The sequence below is a fragment of the Martes martes genome (genome assembly GCF_963455335.1).
Source record: "Martes martes genome assembly, chromosome: 16".
NCBI lineage: Eukaryota > Metazoa > Chordata > Mammalia > Carnivora > Mustelidae > Martes > Martes martes.
This window is the reverse complement of record NC_137904.1, coordinates 54,288,274-54,308,347: the sequence shown is the minus strand read 5'-3', so window position 1 is coordinate 54,308,347 and position 20,074 is coordinate 54,288,274. Positions and strand designations below refer to the sequence as shown.

Sequence of the window (20,074 nt, the reverse complement as noted above, 5' to 3'; positions counted from 1 at the left end):
CTTAGTGATTTACCTGCCCTGTTATGAATACAACTTTGGCAGTGAGGTCCTATAATAACTATCTGATGTAACAGATAGTTAAAATTGTATCATAGGAATCGCCTCGAATTTTAAGGTTTGTGTATTTTCTTGCATAGGTACAAAGAATTTTATTAGAATTGAACATACAAAACATTCAGGATAACCTTGCTAAACATTTAAGTGAAGGACAGAAAAGAAAGCTGACCTTTGGGATTGCCATTTTAGGAGATCCTCAAGTAAGTGAGATTCTGCATGCCTTGGAATACAGAGTGATTAGTAAAAAGTCCGGCTCTTCTTTTAACCCTAAACGTGGTAGAGATTTCATTTTAATGCACCAAGAGAGAATCTGCTATCAAACTACGGATATAAATATATCGGACCTCAATGGCTGGATAGTTATCATTTGTTATCCATGCTGCTATGTGGGAAGGGTCAATGTGGGAGAGCTATATTTTATACATTATCATCCTCTGTAGATTTTGCTATTAGATGAACCAACTGCTGGGTTGGATCCCTTTTCAAGGCATCGAGTGTGGAGCTTCCTCAAGGAACACAAAGCAGGCCGTGTGATCCTCTTGAGTACCAATCTCATGGATGAGGCTGACATCCTGGCTGGTAATTATTGGTTTTATCTCAGTTTTGTAATAAAGCAATTGGGAAGTGTGTATTTCTAAAATAAGCACTGTGCTCCCATGACTTTTGTGTGTGTTCCATTTCAAAGCAGTCTGGGGAACGGCACGTCTACTCCCCCTCTAGAATTCCTCACTGGCTGTACATTTGCTAGATTATCACCGCTAATAAAAAATCGTAGGGTTTTTTTTTTTTTTAGCTTTCAATTAATTTAAGCATTGAAATCAGTATACGGTTAAAAAATAACCACTTATTCTTTAGAATATGGAGTGGAAGATGTGGCAATGTAATTTCTGTGTTGTTTTCTTTTTCTTTTTTTTGAGAAATTTTGGAGGGCACAGAAATAGGCTGGAACTCATAAGCTTATTTTAAATGCATCAGTTTTAATGTGTGTTTCAAAATTTTTAATGTATGTTACATATATTTATTTTCTATAGAGCGCTTCTCTTTTGGAAATCTGAGCATTGGCTCCTCACCTGTATTTTCTAGAGAGTGAAGAAATGACTACCATCAATTTTTCTTTCTTGCTTCCTTTTAATCAGATAGAAAAGTGATCATGTCCAATGGGAGACTGAAGTGTGCAGGGTCTTCTATGTTTTTGAAGAGAAGGTGGGGTCTTGGATATCACTTAAGGTAAGGACTTTGGAGGTGTGTGTGTGTGTGTGTGTGTGTGTGTGTGTGTGTGTGTGTACATATATATGCTTTTTTTTAAAAGATTTTATTTGTTTATTTCAGAGAGAGAGAGAGAGAAAGTACATGAGTGGAGGGTGGTGAGGGGCAGGGGAAGAGGGAGAAGCATGCTCTCGCTGATCAGGGAGCTGGATGTAGGGCTCAATCCCAGGACTCCAGGATCACAACCTGAGCAGAAGGCAGACCCTTAGCCAACTGAACCACCCAGGTGCCCCATGTTTTTAATACTGGAATTTCAAAAAGGTAGACAATTATGAGAGATAGTTGACTTTATGCTTCATCTTTGCCAAACTCTTGGCTAGGGGTCCCCAAATGTTTTCCCTGCCTCCTTGTATTTTTGTTAATGCTAATGATAAGCAGAATGTCCAAGTTCTAAGCCTAGGCTCACAGATCCCAGCAAGGCTACTTCATGGACCACTTTTCCAGGTACCTGCTCTGTGCATCCTCAATCTCTCTCTTCTTCCCACTGTCTGTCTCCCTCAGCTGATCCGTACAGTCCTGTAACATATTTTCATTCTTGCATTGGGCACAAAATCAAATAATTTCAGAGGCTAGTATCAAAAGTGGGAGAGAGTTAAGAGCACTGTAGCTAATAAGAAAGTGTGTGCAGGTGAAAAGTATTTTAAAAAACCCAAACCCAAAACCCTATGGCCAAACAAAACATGCGTGTAGACCAAACTTCCCTATTAGTCACTAATTCCTGATATCCACACAATCTGGTGTAATTACTTTCCCTAAGCAATTTCTTCTGCCTAATATTCTTGCCTTGCTCTATTTATCCTCCTATTTGAAATACAGTCTCACTTACAGCATGCATGTGTTTGTATATTTGTAGTTGTTCTGAATTTATACAACTCCTCTGTATAGATTATAAGATTTTTCAAACTGATGGTATTATTATTATTACTTCTGTTGTTGTTGTTATTTACTCATTTTGTTTGTTCCCTAAAGGCAGGTAAAGTAGTACTGAAAGGTTAGGTATTCAGTAAAAGCCCTACTTTTGTAATAGCAGTAGAGAAAATATAAATCAATGATCTTTTCTTTTAAATATTAGTTTGTACAGAAATGAAGTGTGTGATCCAGAAAAAATAACATCCTTCATTAATCATTACATTCCTGATGCTAAATTAAAAACAGAAAACAAAGAAAAGCTTGTGTATACTTTGCCCATGGAAAGGACAAATAAATTTCCAGGTAACTGAAATACGATTACGATGGCATGAAATTTGGGAGCAAGTGTTCACCTCATTATTACAGCTTTCATTACTTAATGGATTTGGATTTTGTCTTAGGTTGGGTTCTCTAAAAAGCAGAACTTGAAATGAGGACTTTAGTGCACTTTTTTTGGTAACTGATACCTAGAAACACCGGGAGGGAAAGGGGACATGAGAGTGAGAAGTGAAGGAGGCTACAGGAGTTTGCATTATCGAGCGGATGGTTGCAATACAAAGTTGAGATGTAATACCATTGGAGTAAATAAGTGAATAAGTGAGCAAAGGGCTCAGAGTTATGTCACAAGAGTGGTGAGAAAGCTGGGGTATTTATTGGACACTCTCCACCCTTCATTGGTTAAGAGATGCTTTCAGGAGCATTAATTTTCTAACCCAGATGGCTTGTGCTCAACACGAGCTTGGCATACTTCACAGCCCAGAACAAAATGCCTTCAGGCAGGGGTTAATAAGCAGATTTACTGTGGATGAGTACAGAAGGGATGGGTGTGGAGCTTCAAGGTGTCTGCTATAGGTTCCCTTTTATATTTTAATTTAATTGTATATATATTTATTTTGCAGAAAAAACCATAGTTTATTTATTCTACAAAAGTATTCACCATAGGTTCCCGGTCTGCTGAGTAGCAGTCCCGACCTAGGATTTGTTTGATAAGTAATTCTAATAGCAGCTAACTCTTTGTACAATGTTTACTAGGAGTCAGGCACTGTTCCTAATAGTTTCCTCTACATCAACTCATTTAGTCTTACAACTATTCTATGAGGTGCTATAGTCTTCCCTGTCTCAAAAGTGAGGAAATATATCTGTCTTTTTTGTTATAAAAATGTTCTTTTTTATCTAAACATTTGCTTTATTAAAGATTTAACTCCTGCAGCCTGATTTAAAAGAGGCTCGTTTGGATGATTCAATCTTATTAAGCAACTACTCAGGGATTCAGATTTAGTCTGACCCCCAAATAAGGCAGCTCTCTGTGCCCCTCAGGAGCTGCAAGGTGGTGTTCTCAAATCCATAGGCTATACCGTGTTATTCTCTCCAATGAGATACAACTAGCCTTCTTTCTTCAGTTGGGGAAGGAAATAATGAGTTATATGTTAATACCACCGTAAGAACATGTCCCACCAGAATTCCTGGTGTTAATGTTTTGGTCTATGGCAGCCTCTTTATGCTGACCCTAGACCTCTGCAAGTCCAGTGGCACTCTTATGTCCTATCGGAAATATGGAGGGTAATAATCAATGTTTATTGGGAACCTATTATGTAAAACTCAATGCTTGAGACACTCGTGATACCGAGTTAAATAAGACATCTGAGTTCCTGCCCTCACTGAGGTTACATTCTGATGGGTGGGGAGAAGTGGACGCACACAATAAGCCAAGGTATATTACAATTGTATGATGCACTAATAAAAAAGGTCATATGGTTTAAAGAGAAAACCGATGTCAGCTGGGGTTTATATAGAGTGCTGGGAGTACAAAAGAAGAAAACCATCAAAAACATTCCAAGCAGAGAGAGGGGAAGAGATGTCTGGAGTGTAGCGAGTGCAAGAGGAGACTGGCAAGTAGGAATGGGTAAGGTCGTAGGGATAGATAGAGGTTCGAGCATATAGCTTTAGAGGCCGCTGTGTGGTGTTCAATTTTATCTTAAATGCACTGAGAAACCACTGAAAGTCATTAAATGGGGGATTGATGTGATGTGACTCATATTTTCATTTTCTGGCTATAAAAGAGCATTCTGGATATAGAAGAAGAGTAGATGCTGGGAGACCAGCCATACGACCATTTCAGACTTACAGGTGAAAGATGATGATCATTGTGCGACTGTGGTGCCCACTGAAAGATGGATGAAAAATCCAGAGGGACTTCTAGAATTTTGGTTCAAGTCAGCAGGTGGAAGATGGTGTCATTTGTTATAAAATGATGAGAGAGACAGTTGGGTAGGATGGAGAAAGAGGAATTAATGTTCTATTTTAGAAACATTTGCTTGGAGATGCTTTTAGACTTCAAAGTGGAGAGGTTAAGTGGCTAGGGATACAGTTGGTTATAGGATATTGGAAATCAGAGAATACTCAAAGTGAGGGTTGGATTTGGGAATCTTAGCATACAGATGGATTTCATGCAGTGATTGGATTTGAATGTATGGAAAGAGAAGATGAGCCAGGACTGAGCCCTCAGGAGAAAGTAGAGGATGAGTCAGAGAATGGTGGAAATCAAGAGCCCCCCCTCCCATGAACTTGAAAGAAAAACAAAAGAATATGTATGTTTTTATTAACTCAAGAGAAACAATGTTTGTAGAAGGATGAGGGAGTCAACAGTTTTGAATGTCCCTGAATGAGAGAGGGAGAAAAAGAGAGAGCGCTAAAAGAATTTTTAAAAAGCTCTTGTCTGTTGAATTTGGAATGTGGAATCGTTGATGACCTTGAGAAGAACAGTTTCTGTGGAGGGATAGGGATAGCATTTAGATTCGTGGAGGTTCAGTTGAATAGGATGTGACCAATTGAAGGTGGTGAAGTAGACAAACCCTTGGGTCATGGGTGCATGTGTGTAGCAGGGGGCCCATTGGGGAAGGGAGACTGGGTTTTTGCTTTTTTTGTTACTTGTGTTTGTTTACTGGGTTAACTTCTAGAGCATTTTTCCTGCTGTTTGGGATGGCCTGGTACATGTAGGAGAAATCGATGACACAGGCCAGAGAAGGGCAGGAGAGATTAATTTAGGAGGTCCTTGAGGTACCTGAATGGAACAGGATTCAGAACACAAGTCAAAGAGGTAGCCTTTGGTGGGAGCAGCTCTAAGTTGCCCAACCATACAGAACCAAAACCCAGAATATGGGTAGAAATAAACATTGATTTGTGTGGAGGTGAGAAAATAATGTTCTTTCGGATTGCTCATCTTTCCTCAAAGAAGTAAGTGTTCTGGAAGTTCATGAGTTGGGGATATAAAATAGAGTATAGATGGTTTGAGGGTAGAGAGGAAAGTTCTGACATATTCAATTCAGAGAAGAAGAACATTCTAATAAAATTTTGCTTTTGCTTACTGTAATACTCCAAAGACATGTATTTCCTGAACAATGTTCTGGATTACCTTTTAAATAAGTGTTAATTTACTGGGTTTTGTTATCAGTGTGATATTTAAAAATGTATCTGTTCTGGTCTGTTGCCTTAGACCTTTTCAGTGAGCTTGATAAGTGTTCCGGCCAGGGTGTGACGAGTTATGACATTTCCATGTCGACGCTGAATGACGTCTTCATGAAACTGGAAGGAAAATCAATTATTGGACAAGGTAAATGCATTGTATGACTGACAGACAATCAATTTCCAAATAGTCATGTATTAATTTGGTATTTTATCATTCTTTATGCATGATTTACACTAAGGAATGTGAATAATTCCAAATCTGACTAATGTTTGGGAAAGGTTGTATTGTTTCCTAACATCATTACTAGGACTGAACACAGATCCCTTTTTGGGATATAACAAATTTGTCCTCGCAGACTCTTTGCTTCCTATTCCAGCAGTTTTCTCCTATCCCCAGACGCTCACTGCTTCTTGGGTATTCTGAGGATGTGAAAGGCTCTCAATCAAGGTCATGAAGTCTGAGCAGATATTTCCTATAAAAATTGCTCCTAGCTTGTTCATGTAGATTTCACTAAGGTCATAATGTAGAAAACGCCAGGATCATCTCCTGTGGGTATAATAATAAGAAGGGCAATCATTTACAGATCCTCTACCCAGAAACTTTGATCAATGTGTGGTTATAGTGTATTACCTTTCTACAATAATCTTTCCAACAAAAGGCATTGGCGCCATTCTATATAGGAGGAAACTAGATGCTTAGGTTAAGTGATTGGTCCTAAATCATGCCACTTATAAGTCATGTATTTGGGAATCAGGTACAGGTCTGGTGACTTTAGAGCTGGTAATCGTTCGCCCACATTTTGAAATTATCGACAGCTTTATAGCTGACATTCAGGCATCAATGATTGACTATTTTTATGGAGAATATTTCTTGAAATCCCTCAGAATATTGTTACAGATGGGACCTTTTATGCCTTTTCAAAGGCTAGGCCTAACAAGGTCACCCTTTACTGAATTCTTCTTTGGGTATGAATTTAGTTATACTTTATCACTGAGTTTATTGAGTGTAGAGATTATAAATTTAATTTGTTTCTTACGTTGTTTGCTCTGTAACCATCGTAAAACAACTTCTAATGTTACGAGAAAGAGAAAACTGTGACGTCCAAGGATGGCATTAATAACGTGTGTGCCTGTGTGTGTGTAGATTTTGAACAAGCAGAGATAAGAGGCACAGAAAACCTACATGAAATAGAGCCAGCTTGCCCTTCTTTCCCTGAAATGCAGAAAACTGTGAGTGACATGGGCCTCTGGAAAATGCAGCTCCGCGCAATAGCACGGCTCCGTTTCTTAAAGTTAAAGCGTGGAAAGAAAGACCTTTTGATTCTGTGAGTATTAGAGGACTGTGCTTTCGCTAGTGAGTTTCAAAGGAGGGTTCAACCAGAAGAGAATTTAAAACTAGAACATACTACCCAACATCCTTGCCAGGAGATGGATAAATACCACATTTCATTTTACTAACAGTAGGAATGCTTGCATGGTAGCATTTAATTAGCTTTATAAGCAGGGCTGTTTAGTTTTCATGGTTTGATAGCCTGGTGTTTATATGCCTTGCCTTTAGTACCGTGTGGGGTGCGAATGCCTCACCTTCAAAATTGCAGCACCTAAAATCATGGCCGGCATAGACTGTGTGAAGTCTGACAATCGATAAAATTGCTACAGATTAATGTGGTTATTTTCTCTTTATTGGTAGACTCTTGGTATTTGGAATTGCAATGTTCCCTTTGATTGTGGAAAAGATCATTTATTCCCTATTAATTCAAAAGAGTGATTGGGAATTTAAATCTGAACTGTACTTCCTCTCTCCTGGACAACTTCCGGAAGATCCCCGTACCAGCCTGTTGATCATCAATGACACAGGTGAAGAGAGAAACAAAATTGAAATCCAGAAATAAGTTATTTTTATGTAGAGGGAAAAGAAAGCAAATCACAAGACAAGAAAATGCTGTATGTAGGCTTCATTCGTAGAAAATATTTATAGAAAATATTTATTGAAGATAGGGGAGGCATTTCTGATTTTGGTCCATATTTCTGATTTTGGAGATGATGGAGATGGTGGAACAAGAGAGGAGGAGCGTGGGTTTCTCTATAACCTGGTTAAAGCAGATTTTCCTATCTACCTCGCCGCCCTAAGCTATTATGTGAGAGAGAAGTAAACTTGTATATTGACCAAACCACTCTATTTGAGATCTCCTTGTTACAGCAGCCTAACCTGTTCCATACATATTACACACAAATAATGGATATAATAATAACAATAGATATTATAAATAATATTATACAGAAATATTATATGATTGACATATAAAGAGAAAAATATGCCCCTCCAACAGGACCTAGGAAGATTCCTTAAGACAATTTGGTACCCATGCTCTTGTTAACCTAAATTAGGGGTAATTGGTTTTGTCTAACTCTTTAACTTTGAAAAGCACTTGTCTCTGTCTAAGATATAAAATACATGTATATATTCAGCATGTGAGATCTCTCTCGATGAGTACCCCAGCCCATTAAATATTCATATACAGTTGTGACTCAGGGTGATGGATTCTCCTCTTTACACAAAGGTGGTCTTTGAATTTTTTTGCTCTCCTTCTTTTCCATTTGGGTTTTAGAAAGTAAGTTTTATTCACTCTGCTACCTTAAAATGGAAGTCTTTGCATATTATGTATTTTATCTCTAAGATCTAGAAATGTTCAGCCAGTCATTGACAGCCTATTCATTTTTATTTTTCAATCTATCATCGTCTCATGTCTATGTTTTCCTCTCCAGTTACTCGAAGAACAATATGCTTGGATTAACTTACTTATTTTTCTTCCCTGTATTCGATTGTGAAGTATTTTGGGATTTAAGTTTGGGGCTTTTCTGCCATCTTGTTCCTCTTTTCTCCAAGTCTGATGATTCTTGGTAAGATGTTCATCTTTAAATCAGGGGCTCCCCGTTTGCCTAAGGGAATGTGGGTGACCATGAAGGTTTCCTACCTTAGGTGACTGTGGAGATGGAGTGTGGATGCCTAGAAAGCTTATTTTCTATGTTATACGTTCCTTTCCCACCTGGTGGGAATGCTGATTCATCTGGGGCTTGGTCCCGTTTTATGACCCCAGCACCCCTTCTGAGTGTCCCCAGTATGAATTCCATTTCAAAGTCCAAATGACCAAAAAATGAGAGTCCTCTTTTTTTCTTTTCCCATTCCATCCTGTCCTTGTAACTGTCGAAGTTACTCTAGATCTTGCCCTGCTCTTTTCCGCAAGTAGTATCTCTTAAAAAGTAAATCTGGGCATCTGTGTACTGGGGACAACGGTCCCTGCTGCCTGTTCCATGGGGACCACGGGGAAAGAACAGTGGTCACTTTGTTTCAGGTGTGGTTAACCGGTTAATGAGCATGGCTGTGGCTTTGGAGCCCACTTTGACCTTTGATTTTGTCCACTCTGAGTTTCTATTTCTTGGACATTGGTTTTAACTTTGTCATTGTTAGCTCTTGTGTGCTCTAGGCGGTGGGTTTTCTTAGCTCTTATTTCTCTGTCAAACAATCACCTGCTTTCTCCTTTAGGGGTATGTCAAAAACTTTGGTCTGATAGCGGCACTCTTTTCATTTCTTACTATATATATTTCATTTCTTGCTAAATATACATATTTCATTTCATTTCTTACTATATTTGTACTTCATATATTCATATATCTTATTAAATATATATTTCTTTTCATTTCTTACTACATATATTTCATTTCTTACTAAATATATATATATATATATATATATACACTTAGGTAATAGATATGTATGTAAAATTTTTTTTGCTGAAGGTTTATTTATTTGTTTAGTTTTAAAGATTTTATTTATTTATTGGTCAGAGAGAGAGAGAGAGCACAAGCAGGGGGAACTGCAGGCAAAGGGTTGTGGGGGGAAGCAGGCTCCCCACTGAGCAGAGAGCCTGACAGGGGGCTTGATCCCGGGACCCTGAGATCATGACCTGAGCCAAAAGCAGATGCTTAAATGACTGAACCACCCAGGTGCCCCTAGAATTATTTTGTTTTAACGGTCACATGGTAATTTGCACTGAACAGAATCATAAAACTAATTCATCACAGCTTAGGATTTGATAAACAGAAGATGGTAGAATGAGCCAATATTATTATTGTGATGCCCAAAGACACATGCCTTCACATAATATTCTATAAATATTGACTTCAAATTGTGTAGGTGGTTCATTTTAAAAAATTTGACATATATCTTCCTGCTTTTCATGGCCTTCTGTTATTGATTTCGTGCTAGGATCAAATATTGAAGATTTTATACAGTCGGTGAAGCATCAAAACATACTTCTGGAAGTAGATGATTTTACAAACAGAAACGGCACTGATGACCTGTCGTACAATGGCGCTATCATAGTTTCTGGCAAACAAAAGGTATGTTTGCGTCTTGGTTTTGCTTTCATTTTTAACTGTTTTTAAATGGCAGTCAACCCAGCTAGTATATAACAATTTGATTTAGAATATTTGGGGTCATTATTGAATAAGCTGTGAAGTTTAAATAAGCTTTTATAAAACATTTTCTATCTTAACTTTGAGATGAGATGATTTCTACATTTGGAAGGAGCTAAGTGTAATTGCATTATTCCGATTCAATAAAATATTAGACTTTCTAAGTACCAACCGTGAATTTAAAGAATTTTCTTCAATGGCTAACTACTCAAAAGACATTTTTGTATACAGTTGACCTTTAAACAACACAGGTGTTGGGGCGCTGAACCCCTGCACATTTGAAAATCCACATATAACTTTTAACTCCCTAAAAACTTACCTGCTAAGAGCCTACTGTTGACTGAAAGCCTTACCAATAACGTAAACAATTGATTAACACACACTTTGTGTGTTGTACATATTGTATACTGTCTTCTTGCAATAAGGAAAGCTAGAGAAAAAACAATGTTATTAAAAACATTAGGAAGAGAAACCCACTTACACTACTGTATTGTGTTTATCAGAAAAAAATCACATATAAGTGAACAGTGTAGCTCCAAACTGTGTTGTTCAAGGGTCAACTGTATGGAGAATATACATTAAATACTATAAAAGTCACAAGAAACCTCTGAGAGAAAAGCGTCCTGTTAACATGTTTCCATTTGAGTCAAAGAGTCCAAGGGCTAGAGATTATTCCAGGTACAAGGCTGTTGAAAAATACATCCTAATTGTGAGTAAAACTCTGAGTCTTACTTAAAAGCTAGTGAAAAGCAGGAAGCCACGTTAAAGGAAGCTACCTCATTATCTCTTGCTATAAGGAAAATAAAAACCAAAACAAAAGCCTTATAAGATACATCACTGAATTCAGTTCCATCTAAACTAAGGACACCATAAAAACCGCAGTCTTACTCTGTTGTACGTCAGAAACGAATGTAGCCTTGTTTAAAAAAAAAATAATAATCCCTTTGTGCCAACTGTAGGAAACTGCATTGCTTGGCAATTGCCTTGTTTATCTAACGTATTTATTACATGAACCCATAGAATATATAAACACTACTGAGCCTCTTTATACATGCATAAACAGTTTCATAAACATAAAGAGTGTAAAAATTGTCTTAGCATAAAAATGGATCACTGGCAGTGTAACCATGAATATTTTATGCACGCTCTGCTTATCTCCTATCCAGGAAATCCGAATTCCTTTGCTTACTCACTGTAAGCTGACTGTGTCCCCTTATCAGAGCTACCTTTTTATTCCATTAGTTATTTGAAATTTCCCCAACAGCAAGAGAACAAAATGATCTAAAATTAGTAATACCAAGAAAAATCCATATTGCTGGCTATCCAACCAATTAATAATTTCCTTTCACAGATGAGGAAGCAGAAGCTCACTCAGAAAGGTCATTAACTTGAGGATGGTCACACAGAGTGGGGCACTACTGGGATTTTAATATAAAAACTTTTTCTTTGTTCTTTAGTGACTTAGAATTAACCTCATTTTATTTGTTTTTGTTTTATTCAAAGGATTACAGATTTTCAGTTGCTTGCAATACTTTGAGACTGCACTGTTTTCCTATTCTTGTGAATATTATTAGCAATGGGTTACTTCGAATGTTTAATTGCACACAAAATATTCGAATTGAGAGAAGCCCATATCCTTTTGTAAGTACTGGATTTCTCATTCTAAACAATTAAGAATATGGCAAGCACCCTGTGCTTCCCTCTTTAGCTTTTAAATATTCATCATTGGTCACTAATCCTAAAAATTTCTTGTCCTGACATTTTAAACATTATATCTAACAGAATATGATTTTTCCCCCCCTTGGTATTATCAAGTACTCATGGGGGAATACTTTTCAATATTATGTCATAGTTTTCTAGAGAAGCTTCTGGAAAGATCCACTCTTGATGGTGGATGTGTATTGGACAGTGTGTGAGTGAGGTTGTGTGGGGGGAGGCGTGTAAACGGAAATGGAAATCAAGAATACTTGTAAAACAGCTTTAGAATCTTGTAAATCTAATCTAATTTGTTGGTGGACCATTCATTGACTAAATGGGTAGTAGACTGATGTGAAGGAGAATTTGCCCGTTCTCGTCTATATGCCTTCTGATTACTTCTTTCACCCACCTGAGTTGTGTGCATTGTGGGGGTGTCTGATGCACGTGGGCTTCATCTTTGGGGTTTTGTCAGCTGGCGACAGCCTGGGTTTAGATGACAGGAAGCAGTCATGGGAGCCAGGAGAGCAGGAGGACTCTGCAGCCCTGGGCTCCAGTCACAGTGCTTCCTCCATTTGCCCCCCGACCCCGCCCCAGCCCAGATGGGACAATCTCCTTGCTTCATCTTCATCGGCTTCTCCGATCTTTCCACAACCTGGCATGAGTATTTTCTCTCTATTTGAAGGCCTGAAGGTAGTAGTGGTTTTCTGATTAGACCCTGATACTCAAGAGGGATCTCTTGAAGGTGACTCCAACGGTTTCAAACCAGAAGATCGGAAGAACAATACATGGGATTAGAAATGGAGCCGTCGGAAAAGGAAACCCATTTTGTGACAAAGGGGTTGAATTCAGTTTTGGCTTCACTGCATTCATGGTGCTGGGGGTACGTGCATGAGCAGATGGACAGTAATACTTGAACGGCCAGCGATGGACACAGGCACCTATGAGTTGAAGCCACCACTGACTGTGCGAGCTGGGACAGTGCTAGGGTCGGGGTGGCGGGGGGAGCTCTGAAAGGAACTCTCCAGAAAGTAGAACCAACCAGCAGTAGAAAGGCATAGATGGTAACCCCTCTTGGTCTTTTAGTGTCCTCATATCATTACTTGTTTATTGAGGTTCAAATAAAGTTTGATCCTGGCTACTCTCGTAGGCATCCCCAGAGGCACACACCCTTCTTCTCTCAACCATTTTTATGAAGACAGTAATGGATTTTCGTACCTGATGAAACATTCGAATTGATCCTTGGAGCCTCTAAAGTCTTAAGTAAGGCTTGAGAGCTGTAGAATTATTTTGAGACAGGCTATGGCACTGCTGAACTGTGATTAGGTACAAGCAGTCCTATACCAAAGCAGGGGCCCAACCTCAGGCAGACGCTGATTTGGGGATGGTGATTCAAAGTTGGTCTCCTTGCCCACAGGCTGAGGGGCATCAAGTTTTCTTTTTAGCTCTGGGTTCCTTCCAAGCACATTCGATCAGCTGCTGATGGCTTCACATATCCATCACTATGTCAGTTGAGAAAGACCTGCCGTTACTCCGGCCTGAATGATCTGTTTCTCCAGGATCATAAGTCCCAAATTATTACTTTTTGCATTGTGGCAAAAACACATGACATAAAATTCACCATCTTGACCATTTTTAAGTGTGCAATTAGTAGTGTCAGACATGTTCAATTATTGTGAAACAGATTAAAATTTTCTTATCTTGTAAAACTAAAACCTTATACCTTTTATATAAAAATGTCCCATTGTCCCCTTTACTCAGCCCCTGGCAATCATCATCCTACTTTCTGTTTCTATTAATCTAACTACTTTGGATACCTCGTATGAGGACAATCATATTGTATTTGGTTTTTGAATAATGTCCTTGAAATTCATCCATGCTGGAACACTTGACAGGATTTCCTTCCTTTTAAAGGCTGAATAATATTCCACTGTATGTATATACCATGTTTTGTTTATCCCTTTATCTGTTGGTGGGCATTTGGATTGCTTCCACCTCTTGTCTATTATAAATAGTGCTGCTAGGAACATGGGTGGGAAGATATCTTTGAAACTCTGATCTCAGTTCTCTTCAGCGTACACCCTGAAGTGGGTCCTGAGTTACATTTTACTGTTTTTTTTGTTTTTTTTTTTTTTTGCTAGGAGTTAAAGCCTCATGTTAAATGATCAGGAATCATTTCCCCTCCCACATTCATGCATAGATGTTACTGAATTAAGGCATGCATTTTTATTTTTATTTTTCAGTATTTCAAAAAGCACATTTTTATGATAATTAGTATTTGTTTCATTTTTTAATTTTAGTTTTTATTAGTTTCAGAGGTCGAATTTAATGATACATCAGTTGCATATGACACCCAGTGCTCATTATATCCAGTGCCCTCCTTAATGTCCATCTCCCAGTTACCCGTCTCCCCACTCACCTTCCCTCCAGCAACCTTCAGTTTGTTTCCTTTAGTTAAGAGTCTCTTACAATTTGACTCCCTCTCTGTTATCCTCTTATTTATTTTTCCTCCACCTTTCCTATGCTTGTCTATTTTGTTTCTTAAATTCCACATATAAGTGAAATCATATGGTATTTGTCTTTCTCTGACTAGCTTATTTCGCTTAATGTAATACCCTCTAGTTTCATTCATGTCATTGCACATGGCAAGATTTCATTCTTTTTGACGGCTGTGTAATATTCCGTTGTATATATATATGTGTGTGTGTGTGTGTATACACATATGTATACATATACATACACATACATATATATCTACCACATCCTGTTTATCCATTCATCTGTTGATGGACATCTGGGCTCTTTCCATAGTTTGGCTGTTGTAGACATGGCTGTTGTAAAAACACTGGGGTGCGTGTACCTTTTCAAATCATTATGTGTGTATCCTTTGGATAAATACCTAGTAGTGCAATTGCTGGGTCACAGGACAGCTCTATTTTTAACTTTTTGAGGAACCTCCACACTGTTTTCCAGAGTGGCTGCACCAGCTTGCATTCCCACCAACAGCGTAAGAGGGTTCCCCTTTCTCCACATCCTCTCCAACATCTGTCATTGCCTCAGTCGTTAATTTTAGCCACGCTGACTGGTATGAGGTGGTATTCTCACTGTGGTTTTGATTTGTATTTCCCTGATGCCGAGCGATGTTTAGCATTTTTTCACGTGTCTGTTATAAGAAGAATTAATACCTATTCTTCTTTTTTTTTTTTAAAGATTTGTTTATTTATTTATTTGACAGACAGAGGTCACAAGTAGGCAGAGAGGCAGGCAGAGACAGAGAGAGAGGGAAGCAGGCTCCCCGCTGAGCAGAGAGCCTGATGCGGGGCTCGATCCCAGGACCCTGGGATCATGACCTGAGCCGAAGGCAGAGGCTTTAACCCACTGAGCCACCCAGGCGCCCCAATACCTATTCTTCTGAGACTGTTTCAAAAAATAGAAATGGAAGGAAAACTTCCAGACTCTTTCTAGGAGACCAGCATTACCTTGATCCACAAAAACCAGACAAAAACCCCACCAAAAAGGAGAATTACAGGTCAATATTCCTGATGAACATGGATGCAAAAATAGCTAAGATGATCTAACAGTGCATGAGAGGGATTATTCCCCAGGGATCCCATGGGATTTATTCCTGGGCTACAAGGGTGGCTTGACATCCTCCAATCAATCAATGTGATAGAGCACATTAGTATTTGTTTCATTTTTTAAAATAGTCACAAGTTTGAAATACCTTTTATATTTTCAGAACTTTATGATCTACTGGACTGGACTGCCGGAAGGTTCCATGTTCTTGTTTTGGGTTGTGTGCAGCATTTCACCTTACATCTCCATGAGCAGTATCAGTGATTACAAAGTAAGAGAAGGGGAAAAAAATGAGAAACTTCAGGGACTCCAGTAATTGTGATTTAAGTGCCATGTGTCCAACATGTTTTCCTGTAAGAAAAACAGATAAGCATATGTCTGATTTCGATAATGTAGTTAAGCATTATTTCTGTCGAGTCAGAAACTTTACTTCTAAGAACACAAAATATTTTTTACTTTGAAATTGCAGGAAACATGCAGTAATTTTACAGGGACTCAAATTAATCTATACTTGTAAAGGGGACTATTACACAACTTTTGATGACATTATTTCCCAGTGAAAAGGAAGAAATCACTGATGTTTAAATTGAGGACAAGATGTAAGACTTAAATCCCCTTTCTACTGTGGCAAATAACCTTTTTGGTTATATTTGCATTTGGTCATGTCTGTTATCCAAGGCAAAACCGTTAAATCAGATTTAGAGAGGTCATCCTTCACTATTCTGAGCCAGTAACCCCCATAACACATTTGGATAATGGATAATTTATTGTCCTTCGGGTCGCAGAATAACATCTCTTTTGAAGGAAGTTTATGCCTTGATTATTATGAGATCTGCTTTTCTCTTCATTATGCATGAGTTAAAGTGGTGCTGGGAATCAAACTTATAAAATAAAACAATATTCATTTGCACAGTGACCATCCTTTTGGAATTGCTGTTTAGACCTCAAATTCCAAACAGTATATACATAATTAAATTGTTAGAAGATTTAAACTGATTTGGTTATATTTGTCTTAAAATCTCTCTCAGTGTGCTTGTTTTGAATTTGGATTTCAACTGGATCTGTGTATATCCTGTGTTTTCTCATCAGAAAAGAGTTAAGTCCCAGCTATGGATTTCAGGCCTCTATCCTTCTGCCTACTGGTGTGGGCAGGCGCTAGTGGATATCAGCTTCTTCGTTTTCCTTCTCCTTTTGATGTATTTAATTTTTTACATAGCCAACATAACAGAGATTTATATCACAAGTCGCATCGTGTTCAGTCTGGTAAGTAACACGTTATATAGACAATCTCTTATAAAGTAATTCCATGATAAATCATAACATTTGATACTTTCTGTAAGTAAGACATTTTCATTTCTATTTCGTCATAAACTAAAACAAAAAAATTCAAAGTGCATGTACAATAATTTTTTTTTTAAGATTTTGATTTATTTCTTTGAGAGAGAGAGAGCATGAATAGAGGGAAGGGGCAGAGGGAGAGGGAGAAGCAGGCTCCCTGCTGATCAGGAAACCCAATGCAAGGTTCCATCCCAGGGTCCCAAGATCAGGACCTGAGCCAAAGTCAGACACTTAACCCAGAGAGCCAGCCAGGTATCCCTGAAAGAAGATATTTAAAAATATGTGTAATTTAATGTTTCCTTCTGTGACTACTACAGTGTTTGACTTTGATATTATTTGTATTATTTTCAGGTTGTATTTGGGCTCGGTTATGCAACATCACTTGTCTTCTTGACATATGTGATATCATTTATTTCTCGCAAGTGGAAAAAAAATAGTGGCCTTTGGTCATTTTGCTTCTATATCGTAAGTACATATACAAACATATAAACAGAGAGATAGAGTAACTTTCAGGGGAACATAAATATAATCATCTTTGCCTTGAGAAATATTACAGTATAATACACATTTACAATTTCTAATTATTTTCCCTTTTTCTTTTACATGTGAATCTATTTCACTGTCCTTGTCTATTGCATTCTTATACCACTGAAAAGCTACATGCTTATGGAATATTTGATGTCAGATTTGAAAAAAAATATGCAACATCATCTGGTATAATTCCCCTCATTATATAGAGGGAAAAAAGTTGAGTACTTGTTTAAGGCCACATAAAAATCAGGGACGGCTCAAGAATAAAATTGAAGTCTCAGACCTTATGTTCATTCCTGATGTCAAAAAATATGAGGTAGTAGGATGGTTAACAATACTGTTTTAAAGTTTATGTTGATCAACATCTTGACTTGAGGGGGCTCATACATCATACATTTTCATGGAGACCTCAACCAGTGTGCAATAATTTGATGCCTGATACGAAGAACTTATAATTTCATTTAAAATAGATGTTCAGGATGTGTAATGTGGTAATTGATCTTTCATTATGCAGTTTGTATAAATTTAAGCTATGTTAGTCTTAGGACTCACAGAGCCTATATTAAAATGGATCAGATGATGGTAAGTACAATTGTTCTTTTGTGATCTTGGATATATTTGGAAGGAAAGTATAGGCAAGGTCCCCTCATTACTGAGTGAAGCCACACTCAGCTGTTAATTCGTTGGACTCTCCTGGCCCACAGGATGTGGTCCCTCATGGGTATCTTAAGCCCCTGTCTGGTAAGGAAGTGCCTTTCAGCCCATGGTGAAGGGATAATCGTGTACCTTCTTAATACCGTGGGTGATACTATGTTTCCTTTGATGTGGTTTGCAGTCCTCTCTTGTTCTAGTGAATGAGAAAAGAGGAAAAAGCAACTCACAAAAGAAGAAACTTGGAAGCTTAGTAGAATAAGAGCCGTTAGCTAAGTCGACCCATAGACTTGTAGTTATCAAAAATAAGGAACTGGGAGAAAAAACTAGATACATGTGATGTCATGGAAACCAAGAGGAGAGAAATAATGTCAACATGAATAATCACGTGACACCTTTGTAGAGAGATCGTGGTGGTTGCAAAATGAGAAAGGTTTTTTGGATTTGCCATCTAAAATGTTTACTGTGCTCTGACTGAACACTTGATTGCAGGTTATTGGGTTTTATTCACAATTGCTTTTGATTTGTAGATTACATTCCCCCCAAACTGTAAGTTGACTTAGTAGTCACACAACATTCCCCTACATAACAGTCCCACAAAACAGTATAGTCTTCTGACCTAAAGACTTAGGAATTACACCCACATAGGGTTTTGAATTTCAGCTTTCTCACTCGCTAACTGTGTGGTGTGAGGCTGTTCTTTCTTTCTCTGAACCCTGAATTTCCCATATATAAGGAGGGGATAGTAAGAATGACCACATGATGGAGTTGTTGTGAGGATTAAAGCAAACAGTGCATGCTAAATTCTTTTTTTTTTTTTTTTAAGATTTTATGTATTTATTTGACAAGAGAGACACAGCGAGAGAGAGGGAACACAGGCAGGGGGAGTGGGAGAGGGAGAAGCAGGCTTCCCGCTGAGCAGGGAGTCCGATGCGGGGCTCGATCCCAGGACCCTGGGATCATGACCTGAGCTGAAGGCAGACGCTTAATGACTGAGCCACCCAGGCGCCCCAACATGCTAGATTCTTACTGCCTGGTGTTTGTTTAATATTCAGCGAATTTAGTAGTTACAATTATTTGTGTTTTTATTGTAATTCATACAGTAATAAGATCCAGCAGAAGTTCAATATAGTGCTCAACACACACTTGTTGACTGATAAACTATCCTTAAAATGGAACAATGAAAAATTATCTTTATCCCCCGTCCCACATTTACCAGTATTTTAACAGAGAACAAGTCCGTTGCAATCAAAATGCACACTCTCATTAAAATTATTTGTTTGGAATGGGGAAGACATGGACCAGAGAGGACATTTAGAAAAGCTTTAGTCTAGGCGGGAGGCAGCACGGACTTTTTAATACAACTACCTGTTTAGCTTTTCATCCAATACAGTTTTTATACATTCACAATATTGTTACCTTAGCAATAAAAAGTTAATTTCTCTTTTATCTTATTGTCTTAGATGACTCTTAATGCACGGTCAGAAAGCCTACCTGGTTTCTTTAGCGTTCACCTTAATCTCCGGATTTTTATAGTCTACCTGGTTACTTTAGCGTTCACCTTAATCTCCGGATTTTTATAGTCTACCTGGTTACTTTAGCGTTCACCTTAATCTCCGGATTTTTATAGTCTACCTGGTTACTTTAGCGTTCACCTTAATCTCTGGATTTTGATAGAAAATTTTTCTGTTGGGTAGCTGACGGTCACATTTATTCTCATTAACAAAAACCCCTCTCTCCTTTTCTCCCTCTGAAAGCAGTGAATCTGTATGTGGGAAAATTCTGATGTATATGATGAGAACACTTACATCTTAAATATTTTCCCTAATATCAATGGACTGCGTATGTCTGACTTGCAATGTATTTTAACTTGCCTTGTAGACCTCAATCATTATGTTTGACATTATGCTGCTTCATTTCAACTTGCCTACCTTGATTTCTAGCATGGTATTTGTTCCCTCAACTACCATGGGTGGATTTCTAGCCTTTCTGGCACAGGTAAGAAATATTACCAACAGTGTCATTAACTTTGAACATGCAGCCTTTTAAAGTGCTTCACCCCAGATCTGTAAAGACAGAATGCAGGCTGGTGGTTTCCTGGGGTTGGAGT

At 38.2% G+C, this 20,074-nt stretch overlaps 1 protein-coding gene across 2 annotated transcripts in view; it reads left to right on the top strand.

Moving 5' to 3' along the window:
• The window catches only part of ABCA6 (ATP binding cassette subfamily A member 6), a 58,938-nt gene that overhangs the window by 24,407 nt on the left and 14,457 nt on the right, over window positions 1-20,074 (top strand). For both annotated transcript variants that reach the window (XM_080825949.1, XM_080825948.1), the window contains exons 14-26: window positions 138-257; window positions 498-636; window positions 1,194-1,284; window positions 2,396-2,535; window positions 5,726-5,842; window positions 6,842-7,022; window positions 7,388-7,554; window positions 9,965-10,098; window positions 11,677-11,814; window positions 15,608-15,715; window positions 16,534-16,707; window positions 17,134-17,247; window positions 19,846-19,962. In XM_080825949.1, the coding sequence (XP_080682075.1) occupies window positions 138-257; window positions 498-636; window positions 1,194-1,284; window positions 2,396-2,535; window positions 5,726-5,842; window positions 6,842-7,022; window positions 7,388-7,554; window positions 9,965-10,098; window positions 11,677-11,814; window positions 15,608-15,715; window positions 16,534-16,707; window positions 17,134-17,247; window positions 19,846-19,962 (1,740 nt within the window). The remainder of the gene's footprint in view (window positions 1-137; window positions 258-497; window positions 637-1,193; window positions 1,285-2,395; window positions 2,536-5,725; window positions 5,843-6,841; window positions 7,023-7,387; window positions 7,555-9,964; window positions 10,099-11,676; window positions 11,815-15,607; window positions 15,716-16,533; window positions 16,708-17,133; window positions 17,248-19,845; window positions 19,963-20,074) is intronic.